Consider the following 13,035-nt stretch of genomic DNA (forward strand, 5'->3'; position numbering starts at 1 on the left):
TAATAGAATAGAGGATGTCACAATAGACGAATTATATTTTTACAAACAATTCTGTCCCAGTTAGTTTGTATTCTTAGCTTCAAAGCTCAGAAACTTGTAACCTGATCTACTTTTCGGAGCATTTTTGAATGTCATATAGAACAACAGTGATTTACTTTGATCTCTGCTCATGAAAGAGAGTACTGTACTGTGTTCTGGTGGGAAAGGAATAAAAGAGGAGAGATATTTCAGTGACTGGCGGCGACCGTTCTTTAGTAAGTGTCTTACACGCTCCCGTTCTCTCAGCACTAACCCCACAGGGTGCTAATGAAATATCTATGTTCATCCAAATGTCTTTTCCAAGCCCCCTGGCCTATTCCGGCACGACATGTGTCAACATGTGACTTCACACTTCAGCTACAATGGCTGCCCCAGAAATTACAGCGGCTCAAATTGAATTGCTTTTTGCTTAGAAGTTGCCAAGGGAATGCAAGTGTTGAATTATTAATATGATCCAACGGAATTGGCGCTTTTTTTTTTTTCTTGTTCTTTAATTTGTCTGAATTACAAACAATAATTAATCTTCCCAAATAAGAAATTTGCACCTATAAAGATTCTTTCACATGAACATGATTAAGAAAGACGAAATATATCACGAGCTTGTAGTTTGTGCAGTGTAATTCATTATTATGTAGGCACAAAAATAATATCAATTTGTCAGTTCTAAAAGGGTTTGCCAGCAGAAAAGCGACTCTGCCACCAGAGCCTTTTTACTTTCCATTTATTACACAGACACTGCTTCCAGACACTATGCTTAAATCTCCTGATTTGACATTGAAAACTACTGTGTTTCTCCTTCCTTTCACTCCATTTGGTCTTAATATAGCATCTCTTTAATCAGCAGCTGCGTCACTTTTCTTTTCATGTGAGGAGAAAGCATCCAGGAAGAATACTTCAAACAAGGATGCTCAGTGTTGGCAGACTAAATGAGAATCCATCCTTCATTACTGTTGTCTCCCAAAAGGACCTGATGGCCATTGACCTGGAGCCGTATCGCTTCTGCGGTGTCAACATGACCGGCTTCCGTATCCTTAATGTGGATAATCCCCAGGTTGCATCCATTGTGGAGAAATGGTCGATGGAAAGGCAGATACCGCCGAAACCCGACTCGGGCTTGCTGGAGGGCATCATGACGGTATGTTTTATTACTTCTGTGTTGTTCCATTTTAAAGTCAGTCACAAAAATGTCAATATAAAAGGGGCCACATCTATCTATCTGTCTGTCTTATCTATCTATCATGGCTTTAGCCCAGGGTAAGAGATGGTTTAAACCTTAACAGCAGCCATAGCGAACTCTGTCACCTCAGAAATTACTATTACTATAGAGTAACCTCTTTATTAGGAACATATTCTGATGTACACTAGAGTTGCAACAATTAATCAATTAGTTATCCACTACTGAATCAATTGCCATGAATTTGATCATCGATTAATCGGCTTAAATGTGATTTTTTTTTTCTGTTTTTTTTTTACTCCTCTATCAAAGTAAATTGAATATCTTTGGGTTCTGGACAAAACAAGATATTTGAGGACATCTTCTCAGGCACTGGGAAACACTAATTGACATTGGTTACCATTTTCTGACTTTTAAAGACCAAACAACTGAGCGAAAAAGATAAATCGACAGTGAAAATAATCCTTAGTTGCAGCCCTAATGTACACAAACAGTCGACTCTTTCAGGCTCTGGCTTGAGTATGAATAACACATAAACACAGTATGAGGAAAGTCAACAGATCTAAGAGGTTCAGCTACAGTTCAGCTAAATGTTGAATGGGAAGGATGCATATTTTAAATGATTTTAAAAGTGCTATGACCATTAGTAGCATACTGAGTGGTTTTAGCCTCTTATAAACAACTATTGCCCTGGGATAGTGTGCACCCCAGTGTCTCCTATTTACTCATGGTTCTTGTGGGAAAACTGTCTTGTTGATTAGAGGGGTGAGAAGACAAAAATTAGCTATGCAAGCTATGTACGTAACAACTCAGCAAACCATACAGGATAGAAAGGGTATAAGAAAGGACAAACTATCTAGCATTACACCCAAAGAGTACACTTTTCGCTCCCATTATCCAGGCAACTGTGAGCTTAAATCCCTAAACCTGAATGAGTTAGGAGGGGAGAAAATGCCACCTCATCAGAAGAATTCCTGGTTCTGTTGTGGCATGTTGATGGCAGGGTCAGGTATTGGCAGGAATAGCACAAATCCACTGGGTTATCTTTTACCTTTTCAACAGTACAGGTGGGGGTGATATAATGCTGTGGAGAACATTCATTAAGCCCTTTCGCACCAATTATCCTTTGGATGCGCCTTTCCCCCTTCACATTGTTTCGGACCAGGTGCATCCCTTTACAGCCATTCTTTTTCAAATGGATAGTTCATAATGGATAATGCACCATTGTCTCAGTATGTTTCTAGGAAAATGATAGGGACTTTGGCTTACTGCAATGGCCCTCAGAGTCCAGATATCAAACTTAGCACAGCACGTTTGGGATGAGTGAGAGAGCAAGATGGTCATAGCATGAATGTGCTACCAACAAATCTGCAAAAATTTAATTATGCCATCAAGACAGAAAGATCTTTATGGAAGGCTTCCAGCCCTTGTTGAATCCATAGCCACAGGCTGCTCAGGCTGTTCTGGTGGACAATTCAGACTGTTACAGATTGTGTAGCTACAGTAGTGTTGTCAATAAATGGATGTGAAGTCTGAAATAGAGTGTGATTATAGTGCAGGTGTTGATAAACAGAGGGGGCCTTTGTGACACACTGCCAGAAATTAATTGCTGATTGGTGGTGTACGTCTAACATGTCATACAGAAGGTCCTAAATATTGTCATTATTTACCTAGCAAATGAATGGGGAGCTCATTTACTTGAATCTGTGTGTCTACTAATGTGCATATCCCAATAATGGATGTCACAGTTTCATTACATGAATTAACAAATGCAGCAAATGTGCCAGAATTGATTACTTTTATATTTCTTTTCATTATTAGTGTCATTGTTTCTAAATAAACCATTTAAGGATCTGTTATCCAAATACAAAAGCACATTGTCCAACAGTACGCCGGAACTAAATATATAATTTATATTATTCAATTGACCTTCCACTAAGCCCCGCCCCTTTGTGATGGTCCAACAGAGTAAGCATGGAGCCCACACTGTAACTAACTGCACTCCCTGAACACATATTATCATATTTTTGGAAAAATTAAACAGTGATTCCAGAGAGAAGCAGACAGGGGGGTCAAACTGACTCAGCAGCAACAACAGGTTAAAAAGACAAAGATAGTTAGAAGCTAAAGTCGAACTATAGGCTACAGATCACAGTGTAAAAGTGAACCACCACATCACTGCTGATCGCCACACAAGACAATGAATATAAAGGGAAACTTTGCTGATATTGAACCAGCTGTGTGGCATCGCAGTGTGTGCAGATGAACACTGTTTGGCTTCACCCCCAAGCTAAGGCAGGGATCTCCAGGGGAAGCCAAACAACGTTCATCTGCACACAATGTGATGACACAGAGCTGGTTCAATATCAGCAAAGTTTCCCTGCTTCCCTTCGCTGGTTCCTGTACAGCAGGGCCGGTCTTTTTTTCACTGTTATAATCATTAAAAAGCAAAAGCAGCATGTGTATACATTCAGTAGGCTATATCTTCAGTAGCTAGCTAGCTAACCCTATGCTTTTTAGAGTCTGATTTTGGTTTTGGAACAGGGAAGAAACGTATATCTGTGTCCAACCTCTCCAGGTAACGAGTGTCATTAATACACGATGTGCCCCAGGCACAACATTTAGCTCCAAATCCACAAAACCAGCCTGAAAATGAAGGAAATCTGAAACGATTGGAGCACAGCTTTGTTGTTGTCAGACCCTGGTCTGTTCTGGCCCGATGCTATGTTGATCACTATTTACTTCCGTGTTTGAAAATAAGGTGAATATTAGGGGGCCTTAGGTGATAATATACATTTAGCACCATAAAACCAGCCTGAAAATAAAGGAAATCTGAAATGATTGCATTACAGTCAATAAAGCACAGTTGTGTTGCTGTCGGAACCCTAGTCTGAGTCGGCCCGATGCTACTTTATGATTAGCCAGTCTGTCTCCAGGGCGGGAGTTAGCCAAGGGTCAATTATGTGTGTATATTTTAGTAATAGGCATTTTAAGTAACTTCCATATTTAAATACTTGCAAATAAAAAGTCGAACATAAGAAAAGTAAATGTAAATTGGCCAACAACAGAAAAGAAGTGCAATTTGAAATTCATTTATTGAACTCACACGCTTCTACTAGTCCATTAAACCATAAATTCAGGGTTAAAATTTAAAAAATAAGCAAACTTTGTGTCACTGTGTCTAACATAGGTTAGCCGCAGAGCTGAAGGACTGTCTCTGGAATCCTGAGCCACTTTCCTTCCACTCAGTTCAACCTCAGCTCCATTAGCCTGAGCTAACAAAGCAGTAGCGTTGGGCAGCAATTACTCTACACCTTGAACAAACACTGACATCCCCATGAGTTCTCATGTACTTATGCCTATCACTGGTATATTTATAGTTTCATAATATAGCTACAGCATAAAAAAGTTGGCCTTCAAAGGGAGTCTGTATTCTTGATGTCATAAAATGAAGGACTATCAGGTTATACATTATATAAATGATCAGAAAATGTAATGCCTGCATTAAAGTGCCTCAAAAAAATGTAAGGAAAATGTATTAAAGGCTTATGTTATGAGTGTCTAATGGATGATATGAGAAAAAAAGCCTTTGTTAGGACTCACTTGCATCTTTCCATATCTGTGTGAAGATTGGCTGATGGCGACCAAACTATTTATGTCTTTCCACAGGCATCAGCTGAATTAATGTTCACCCCTTATTCCAGACAGATGCGGCTCTGACCTATGATGCAGTCCACATTGTGTCCGTCTCGTACCAGCACGCTCCGCAGATGACGGTAAACTCGCTGCAGTGCCACCGCCACAAACCCTGGAGATTCGGAGGGCGCTTCATGAGCTTCATCAAAGAGGTGATGGGGCACCTTTGGCCTGTTGCTATTTGATTTAAGTGTTATTGATATTAGAGCATACTGATTGAGTGGTGAACATGACAATAAGAGTGGAGTGTGGACCATGTAGTCTTTTGGGACTTGGATATTTACCCAGCAAATCAATCATATCCACACACAAAGCAAACCAAGCCTTGATAGACACATCAAAGCAGTGTTGTTGTCAGCTTTATAAATTCCCTGTATTCATAACCTATTTTCCAGAAAGCACGTACTGTAACCTTTTGAAAGCACAACTAGTGTAATCGGCTCTTATTTAATCTAACATGAGAGTCTGACAGTGCCTCAGAATACACAAACAAGCCTGAGCAAAATGGCAGATTAAGGGTGTGCAGAGATGCTACTATTTGTATCTTGATTTGTTCAAACAACAAAATCATTTGTATTTGTCCTGGCTGTGGATAATAAATGGTAGGAAATCCATTTGTTTTTCCCCTCTTATAATCACTGCAATTATTGGAAAATTAAAACATTAACCTCCCGGATCTGCTGTATTTCACACAGGCTTCGCCCTCTAACCAGGATCCCTCATCTGTGATAACTGCCCAATAAATTTGCATATACCCACAGAGCAATCAAAATGATGGCTACGGGGGGGCTGTCCGTATAAAAGGGCAGAGCTAAACCTCTTTCCTCATCCACTTAGCATTAGCAAACTGGCTGACAACTTCTGATCAGTACCCATGCCTTTGTTCAAAGATTTTCTACATGCACAATCTGTCAGCGATTTACGCGCCTTAGTGCTAAGCATCCTGATGGCATTCACAATTTATTTTAAGCAACCTTTTTAGCTAGTTTGGGCCTGTTTTCTAGCCATGATCTCTTGAGCTTTATTATGACATATGATTAAAGTGTGGCCGTACATCTACTGAGCCCTGCTCACCTATCCACAGTATGACAGCATCCCTCTCCATCAATTTTTACAACACTGACGAACCAGAGTCAAAGTCAGAGTAGGGTGCCACTGTGGCTGACGGTGGCCACCTTTAGATGTCACAAAAAGCATAGTCACATCATCATACTGTGCCATTCCCTGGCCTGCACTTGGGCTCTAATAAGCAAGGCAAGGAAGCGTAGTGAACATAGGGCTGGGCAATAGGTAGAAAATAAAATATCACATTATTTGTGACCAAGTACCTCAATACCAACTTTGTGAGACAATACTGCATGACGATATTGTAAGGTTAGGTATTGGTGCTTTCACACAAAATATTTACACAATGACATTTTTAATAAAAAACAACTGACTACGTGAAGAAAGACAAATAATAGAACAGCTAGAACAATCTGGTACGTTCAGAAAATGACATCACTTTACTGTAATGCAGCCTTTAAAACCACGAAAAGACAACACTTACCATATTACAATATCCAAATTCTAAGACATTATTACAGGGATATATTGCCCCTCCCCAGGTGTACACAGAGAAGCGTGGACTGTGTGTGTGGCCCCTCATGTGGTCCTTTCACCTGACTACAGAGAAGTCAGGGTGACCCTGAACTCATGATATAATCTTAGTAGCCACTCCCCTTCCAATCTTGGGTACCCGCCGGATGTGGGAAGCTAAGTATGGAGTAACTGATGGCCTGGCTTGCATCCTAGTTCAGTGGTAAGCAGGAGCAGAATCAGGGCTCCGAAGGAGAAAAAAATATAACCTCTTGTTCCCCCTGAAGCGGCCGCTTTGACAGAAAGAGTGGGAGGTTTGAAATGGCCACCGCTTGTGGCTTCTCCAAGGATTTCCCTAACCAGCAGGCAGCGTCCTTGACAGAGCAAAGTCTGATCTTCCATAATGACACCAGGCTCTTTCTCTCCACTGGAATTCAAAGACGGGGACCGACCACTTTTTCTTAAACTGCAAAGATAGATGTGGTCAGGATAGATGTTTTAAACCCTCCTGGTCTTTCCCCTCCTTCTGTTTAAAAGCAAGTGACTTTCTTGAGGTCTGAGCATAGCACTAAAAAGGGGCCAGTGGGGATTTAAGACTGGTACTTGTGTTTTCAGTGCAGTGCTCTAAGACCAGTGAGGTGTTGGCAAGTTTGCCCACAGCTATCTACTGTTTTATGAGTTGTGTGTCTTGTGACCTTCTGCTAAAGTACTCTCTCTTGGCCACTCAAGAGAGACAGGCTGACCTAAGTTTTGTCAGAATCAAAGGAGGTGGGTACAGTTATCATGCATGGGCCCTTAAGTCTGTAGAGGTGTGTAAGATATATAAACCTGTCCATTGTAAACGTGGTTCTATGAATGCAGGTGGAGCTCTATAGCAGCTTATCCTTTCTGTTTCTTTAGTTTCTGAAGACAAAGGTCTAATCCCATCTCTCATTTTTACCCCTAACTCGTGTTTGAGTGTCACCTTGCCCCTTCAGACAGAGTTACAAAGGGTAGTGGTTGAGATCTTCCCATATGACAAGGGATAACCCTTCAAGACCTTCAAGTTTCATGAAGGTAATAAAAGATTTGTTCAGCCAAAACAATCCTTCCATTTTCAGTCATTTAAGGGTCATTCTAACTAATAATCACATAAAATCTGTAATACTGTGATACCACAAAACCACGATATTTTCTGAGATGGTTATCGTACCGTGAAAATCTCATACAGCTGCAGTGCTCTATAGGCTAAAGTTAGCAACTCATGCTCCTACCTTGCCAGTCTGCAGTGATATTACAGTAGCGGTAACAAGTGCAGCAACTCCGATGCTGGTCTTAGTTAAATTTCAGGTGTCATATGCCATCAAAGGGGGAATGCGCCATGAAAACAGGCACAAATCAGCAATAAAAATGTGACGTTAGCCAGCTAGCTAGTTAGCTGCAGAGACATCAGCTACTACAACTGATTTTTTGTTGTTATGCTTGTTATAATGAAAAGGACCTTAAAACACTGAAACAACATTAAACTAAGATAACACAATGGTTAATGTAATTTCTAAATCTTCATTAAAGAAACTACATCAGTAGGTGTCACTGTTGTTTGTACAGCCATTTTGCCAATGATATCTGATAACACAGACCCCTCTTTCCCATCAAGGGAAGGGCACTTTACCCCTAGACATTAATACGCAAAACAGAGGGGTAAGGGCTAAGTGGTAGGGACAAGAGATGTATTGGGATTAAGCTTTAGTAAAAAAGGAAGAGGGTCAGAGGTCAGCTTAAGAAGGTGGTAGGGACAGGGCCCCTGGGGATTAATTGGAAGTACATGTAGTCTGATTTTCACTGTTTGGTTTGGCAAAAATAAGGGGTCATGCCTACAGCATAGAGCCCTAATGTCTGTCTGTATTTTGAGAAATAGAGTTACAATGTGTAACCACATGTAATGATGTATCAACAATGAAAATGTTGTACTGCGTCATTACTGAGTGCTATGTTCGAAGCTAAGGATATGCAAATTGTATCCTTCCACTCATGATGTGACTGGTTTCAACCATTCCTATAAGACTTTATTGTGTAAAGTGTAAAATTATACTCTGCAGTCTGATGCCCTATTTATAATGCTTGTCAGCTACACATCCCCAACTGGCACAACATCCATGAATACTCTTGTTTGTGTCTGAGTTGTACCAACAATTCCTGCTTGTTTTCCAAATGTGCAAACCCAAAATGGCAAGGGCCTATACCATTACAATGCACCACAAACAATGTTGTGTGTGTGTGTTTGTGTGTGTGGTGCACAGGGTCAATTGAAACAGTGAGCATTGTTAGCTGTAACAACAAGCTGTACCATTAGCAGCTATGTCACTGACTTGCAGTGATCACAGCTAAAGCCAGTAAAACATTACATTGTCCTTACACAAACATACTGTAGTGTTTGGTTATAAAACCACACCGGCCTGATTTACACTCTCTTCTAGACAGGCGTCTGACATGTTCTGAAGGTCGAATTGGCCCTTCGGATGTGATGTGGCTGAGGCATTTATGTCACTCTCTGAATTAGAGCTGTTTGAACATGCCACCCACCTCGGTGGCGATAGGCCAGATGGAATGAGGTATGAGGGGGTTTGAAAGAGGAGAGTGCCACAAATTTCTCCTTGAAGCTTCGATCTTCTCACAACAAATTCTGGCAAGCTACAAGGGAGACAAGTGAGAGCTATAGCCTGTAGGGCTGTGACAGTTTAGATTTTAAATATCAGAAAAGTGCCGCAACTCGACACACAAGGATTAATTACTCTATTGTACCAAGACTTAATAGAGATCTAGCTCCGGCATCACAGACTGTGACTGAATGAAAGAGACACAGATAGACAATTAAAAAACTGTTTTCGCAGACGGATCACAACAGACAAAAGAGTAAATGAATAAGATAAAAAAATAAATCTTGGCATGAGATCTGAAAAAAAGAATTCCCCCACAGTTGCTGAGCATGCCATGCTGTACAAGTGCCAAAACTAAACTGAAACACACAAGGAGACTTACTAACAGATACAGGTAAGAGTTGGCGCCATGATTGCTGCAAGTCTCCTACCTCCATTAGCACAAGTGTGACATCAACAAGTACGAAGCGGAGACTGTCGTGTGTTTGCTCATAAACACATCTGTGGAGGTGGCGGGTATCAGGGAATCATAATAGGGGGCAGTTATGTGTTTTTCCCCTCATGGGGAATCAAGCAAAAGGAGATGGTTGTTAATTAACTCCGTAGTCTGGAGGGAAAACGCGTTGGAGGCGTTTGAGATGTAAAATGTAATTAAAAAAAGGAAATGCAGCCTGTACAGTTTGTGTTTGTACTTTTGATCTGTGGGAGTGTGTGTGGGTTTCATTTTACTCTCACAGAAATATAGTGTGTCGCAGTGTGTGGTGGGTGTGCGTGTTTTGGTGACAGCCGTTGTACATTTCTCTCTGTTTACTTACTTATTACATTTGTCATGTTGTAAACTGTGCCAAATATTATTTTTTTTTATGTACATAAACAGACGGTGTGACAAAATATTGGGTGTATGATAGAATGCAATGTAAACTGCGGAACATTTGACTCAGCATCTCTTATACAGTCTGATTGGGCAACTATGAAGCAGTGTTTTCCACAAGTGCATGCAATGTCAAGCTCAGTAAAAATATTAGCCAGCCTGTAACTTAGTTGGGTGATGAAGAAAGTACTCTCACATAAAAACACTTAAAAGTAAAGGTAGACTGTTTCTAGTAGTAGTTAATGGTTGATTTGATCATTTATGATCACAGGTGGATTATTTTTCATGTCGGCTATTACACGGGATAAAATAAACTTTGTAGAATTACAATGCACCTAAAATCATCATATGTGTTTAGTGTTGTAAACGATCTCTCCGTTTGTTGGAAGCTCTGTTTTAAAACCAGAGTAGAAACAGAAAGCCTGAAACAATGAAATGATTCACGTGACACCAGAGACCTTTGTCCATGTCGGGATGTTTGTTTTTCCAGTAATTTGATTCGTCAGTGGTTGAGATCCAATCCAGACTGCTAGCCGAGCTATCGCTAATGTTAACTCAGCTAGTTTCTCTTATAATGTAAGATTCAGAGGTTCAATAAGTAAAATCCTTCATCTGGTCAAAAAAAAACAACAGCTAATTCAATCAGGAGAGACTCGTTCTGTAAAGAATATTTTTTTACATGTGCACATACGTGAAAAATGACAAATGTGAAAAGTCTTTGGCAATTAGACCCCATTGTGGTGTCAGTAAAGTAGATTAGGGAACCACCCCCTATGGAGTCTAGATGAAGATGAAGAGGGGCTTTTGATAAGCTTGTCCTGGGCGATGGATAAGGTGACTGGAGTAGAAATTCTGCTTAAAATGACATCTGACAGGAGCAGAGAGTAGGACAGATTTAAAGTTTGGCAGCAGCGTCATGAATGGCTGAAGGAGATCGTGGCAAAGTTTGATTGGCTAACCGGGAGAGGGAATACCCATAGTCAGCTGATTAGAGGAAGTGGTGGGAGTGGGATAGAGAGAGAACTGTGAATGGATATAGCATAAAGAAAGTCTTCCTGACTGAACTTACTAACGTGACTTGAAACAGTGAGAAAGTAGCTGGCTAGAAATGTTTAATATTCAAGTATCCATCCAGGAGCTGGCGCTTCTGGAAAACATTATTATAAGCCTCCAAAAATATTACTGTATTGATTGCATTAGATTGTACAGGGGCTTTGACTTGTGTAAAGTATTCTACATTATCAAAATAATAATGTAAAACTTGCTATATGAGTATAAATAAGTAGATATATTATCTTTCAGTCCCACTGGGATGGTTTGACGGGGAGGCTGTCGTTCAACAAGACAAGCGGTCTACGCACAGACTTCGACCTGGACATCATCAGTCTGAAGGAGGACGGACTCGAAAAGGTAAATTTTGCCTTTGTTTTTAATGCATTCTTAGCTGAGATGGAACAGTGATGTGTCGTCACATGCAGTGTGTATAAAAAGTGAAAAACGTCTGCGATTCCTATACCATAAAAACAATTTAATGGATTATTGATTTCTCAAATACGTCTCCGATTTTCCTCTTGGTGTGGAACAGATAATGCAAATCTGACAGTATCATTTACCTCCTAACAAGGAAGCAAATTGGCTGTTTCAACATAAGCATAAGTTAGTGGATCATAAAGCAAATTGGATTAGGGTACACATTAGGGTGTTAATTGCAGCCTCTCTTAATGATAATTTGAGGTGATGCCCAAAATGGTGTTTGGTGGTAATGAGCTGTATAAACATGTTTTACCAAAAAAAAAGGGAGAGAAAAACGAAGTAAAACGTTGGCAATGTAGAACTTATTTTATTATACTGGAAGGCAAAGTACCCTCTGGACTATAACAGCTTTTCTCTACTAGAGGGCTTTCATACATTATGAATACATCAAATAGGGATAAGTCCCATTATGACTTCCTCAAGTACTCCCTAAAGGCTCAACACTATATAATAGCAGGGGCTTTTCAGCTTGTAACCCTTCTGTTCAAGAATAGAGCTCGTAACATTGCTGCTTTGAAATGATTCTTCGTCTCTTTTTCACTGGCATCTCGTCCTGCGTGCGGTCAATTAAGTTGAAGCACAGTCATCTTGCAAAAGTATTTGATGCCATATTAGCATCTTCTCATTGTGTCCCTGACAAATCCCACGCTCAAGCATGTTAGCATTGATCCAGCAGCGTGTTGCGGATTGCTGGATTTTTTTTTTCCCTTCTCGTATATCCGTGGAATCGGCTTTAACTGTTTGAGCCAGTTAAGATGTGGACTTTTCTCAACTAATCCATTGTAATTGAATATTAGCCCAAGTTTGAGCTTGTGCTGGAATTATGAACAGGTTCTCAGAGTGCCACTTTCAGGCGACGCCAGGGTGCTCAGGAGGGTGAAATAAACCCAACGCTCTCCGTGTGGTTGCATGAGTAAATAACTTTTGAATCAAGTCTTTTGCTAATCATGTTTAATGAATTGAGCTAATTGTAATTGGGTACAATTAGAAAGAATTTCGCAAAGCGGAAAGCATTCAACACAGATATTTTTAAATCTCTCTCCTGGAGTCCTCTTTGGTTGTGTGACAAGCTGTAACTAATGTGCTTTTCAAATTAGAGCATATGCCTCTCTCTGGATTAGGCAGGGAGGACATTAACAGACGTTTTTCATGCTTTTTGTGGGGGGGGCTGTATGTCTTTAAATGGATCCACCTCAAGCACAAACCCCAATGAATATTAAAAGCTGGTGTCTGTAGTAATAGAGGGAAGCAGGAGGGATGGGAGGAGGGTTTGGTGGAGGGCTCGACTTGCAAACAGAGATTGTTACCGACAGCCACAGGACTATTTGTGCTAATGATATGTTCCAGAGTGTGTCCCTACAATATGCAGAGCTTTTTGCCCGCGGGCTTCTCGCATGTATAACTCCTTTTATTTGTTCAAATCTCTTGGCTTATCTCGCTGAGACTGCAGAGCAAAATTACTTTCACAGTGTAATCCAACCAGCAACCCCACGCTGCACCTTCATCCA

General features: G+C 40.5%; 1 protein-coding gene across 1 annotated transcript in view; it reads left to right on the forward strand.

Moving 5' to 3' along the window:
* grik3 (glutamate ionotropic receptor kainate type subunit 3) overlaps positions 1 to 13,035 on the forward strand; it is a 132,461-nt gene that overhangs the window by 80,288 nt on the left and 39,138 nt on the right. Inside the window, exons 6-8 of the mRNA XM_049582999.1 lie at positions 1,004 to 1,174; positions 4,918 to 5,061; positions 11,297 to 11,404. Of these exons, the coding sequence (XP_049438956.1) occupies positions 1,004 to 1,174; positions 4,918 to 5,061; positions 11,297 to 11,404 (423 nt within the window). The remainder of the gene's footprint in view (positions 1 to 1,003; positions 1,175 to 4,917; positions 5,062 to 11,296; positions 11,405 to 13,035) is intronic.

This window comes from Epinephelus fuscoguttatus, linkage group LG8 (genome assembly GCF_011397635.1).
Source record: "Epinephelus fuscoguttatus linkage group LG8, E.fuscoguttatus.final_Chr_v1".
NCBI classification, from domain to species: domain Eukaryota; kingdom Metazoa; phylum Chordata; class Actinopteri; order Perciformes; family Serranidae; genus Epinephelus; species Epinephelus fuscoguttatus.